The 2,201-nt window shown below is 32.2% G+C and overlaps 1 protein-coding gene across 3 annotated transcripts in view; it reads left to right on the top strand.

Annotated features, from left to right (window-relative positions):
• Positions 1 to 1,478, top strand: part of LOC106869512 (DNA fragmentation factor subunit beta) — a 60,938-nt gene extending 59,460 nt beyond the window's left edge. For all 3 annotated transcript variants that reach the window (XM_014915278.2, XM_052973718.1, XM_052973717.1), the window contains exon 6: positions 1,257 to 1,478. In XM_014915278.2, the coding sequence (XP_014770764.1) occupies positions 1,257 to 1,449 (193 nt within the window). In that variant the 3' untranslated portion in view covers positions 1,450 to 1,478. The remainder of the gene's footprint in view (positions 1 to 1,256) is intronic.
• Positions 1,479 to 2,201: the final 723 nt, after the last annotated feature.

Genomic DNA, 2,201 nt, shown 5'->3' with positions numbered 1-2,201 from the left:
TATATATATAATTTTATTTAATGTATGTATACGCACACACAAACACATGCACAAACACACACACACACACACACACACACACACACACACACAAGGCATGCATATATATTAGAACTAAAAGTAAAATAGAGTGAGTCTTCATTTGTGCAAGGACATAGGTATATGCTTATGTTCTATGTTGATAATAACTCTGAAATAAGTAGCACGTTGTATACTGTTAGTGGGGTGTGTGATTAAGTAGTATAATCGAAGCATCTAGGCTATTGAATAAACTGAACTACAATCTGGTTTCAAAATTGTGGCCTTAAATTTAGTACTTGAATGAGAGACATTATACTTGCTGCACTTAAACTAGGCACCATAAGAAAAAAATGTATTGCAGGAGTGACTGTGTGGTAAGTAGCTTGCTTACCAACCACATGGTTCCGGGTTCAGTCCAACTGCGTGGCACCTTGGGCAAGTGTCTTCTTCTATAGCCTCGGGCCGACCAAAGCCTTGTGAGTGGATTTGGTAGACGGAAACTGAAAGAAGCCCGTTGTATATATGTATATATATATATGTTTGTGTGTCTGTGTTTGTCCCCCCACCATCGCTTGACAACCGATGCTGGTGTGTTTACGTCCCCTGTAACTTAGCGGTTTGGCAAAAAAAAAAAAGACCGATAAAATAAGTACTAGGCTTACAAAGGATAAGTCCTGGGGTCGATTTTATCGACTAAAGGCGGTGCTCCAGCATGGCCGCAGTCAAATGACTGAAACAAGTAAAAGAGTAAAAGAGTAAAGAGAGAGTCTAAGGATAGTCATTACGCCAATATTAATGACACATGTACCAGTTCAATTCCACTCCTTTATTATTAGTCGATTGGTTAAATATCCAACTAATTATCCATCTAATTTCCTTAACTTGTATGACTGTTTAATCAACAAGTTACACAAACAATCGATTAGTTAGTTGTATGGATATTTAATTAATTGACTAATAATAAAGGAGTGGAATTGAACCAGTGCATTAATATTGGTGTAGTGACTCTCCTTAGACTCAACGAAATTTGTTTCAACATGCAAATTCACAAAGAACCTTGCAAACTAAATATGAAAATGAAATATTGAAAAAAGTATTCTCAAATAAAATATCAAATATGAGAGATGTACATATGGTCAGCTTGAGAAACTGTCATATCTCTTCTGAATGTCCTATTTATGTATATTTATCAACACTATTAATGCACACTAAACATATGATTGCTTTTATTACAGAATTGAGAAGACTCGGGTTGTTATACCAATGGTGTTAAAGGCAGCTAAGATGAAAAAAACAAAGCAGATATTGTCATGTGATAAAATTTATAATCTTTTGTTCACCAGACAGAATCTTAAACTGGTGTACAAGGAATGTCACGACAAAAAATCTCGTGTTTCCACCCTTGACTGGAATACTTTATATTTATAATCTGTAAATAAAAGAGGGGTGTTTTAGTACTTTGCTCATTACTATTTTTATTCTGTAATACCTAAGATTGAATTCTTAAATCTATGTCTGGACAATTCTAATAAAAAGTAAACCATTGTTATCATCAGGAAGAAATTTCAAAAAAGTATATGTGAAAAATGTGATGCTTTATGGTAATGAATACATGATGACCAAGGGGAGACCAATAGAGTATGTTGGATATGCTATATTAATTTATGAGAAAAGTTTGTGAATTAACCCTTTTGATACCAACCCCTACCTGATGCCACACTTGATTCTATAATACAAACTTCGTGTTTTAAAATGATCTAAATTAAAACCTTCCAGCAAAATCTCATGTTAATTTATATTCTAAGCATCAGTTTAATAATGACGAAGTTACTTTAACAAATTCTTCATAATCATCAAAACTAATTGAAACAAAAACAGATTCAACAGGAATATGGAAACAAAAGGGTTAAGAAAGCAATTATATATATATATATAATATTATTATTATTAAAAATTTGGGATTTTACCAATAGGACCCCAACTTCAATTTCAAGATAACCTTATTTACTGGAGTACACATAGAAAATTATATCCAAAATACTAATCTAATAATATAAGCATTTTAAAGCCTACTATAACATGCAATAAGAATAAAAGGACACTAGAATTAATTATAAATTATTTAAACATATTTTAAAAAAATATATATACCTTACCTGTTATTAGTGGGGAAAGAAGAT

The sequence above is a fragment of the Octopus bimaculoides genome, chromosome 16 (assembly GCF_001194135.2).
Source record: "Octopus bimaculoides isolate UCB-OBI-ISO-001 chromosome 16, ASM119413v2, whole genome shotgun sequence".
Classification (NCBI taxonomy): domain Eukaryota; kingdom Metazoa; phylum Mollusca; class Cephalopoda; order Octopoda; family Octopodidae; genus Octopus; species Octopus bimaculoides.
Note: the sequence above shows the minus strand (reverse complement) of the source record. Positions and strands in the feature narration are given on the sequence as shown.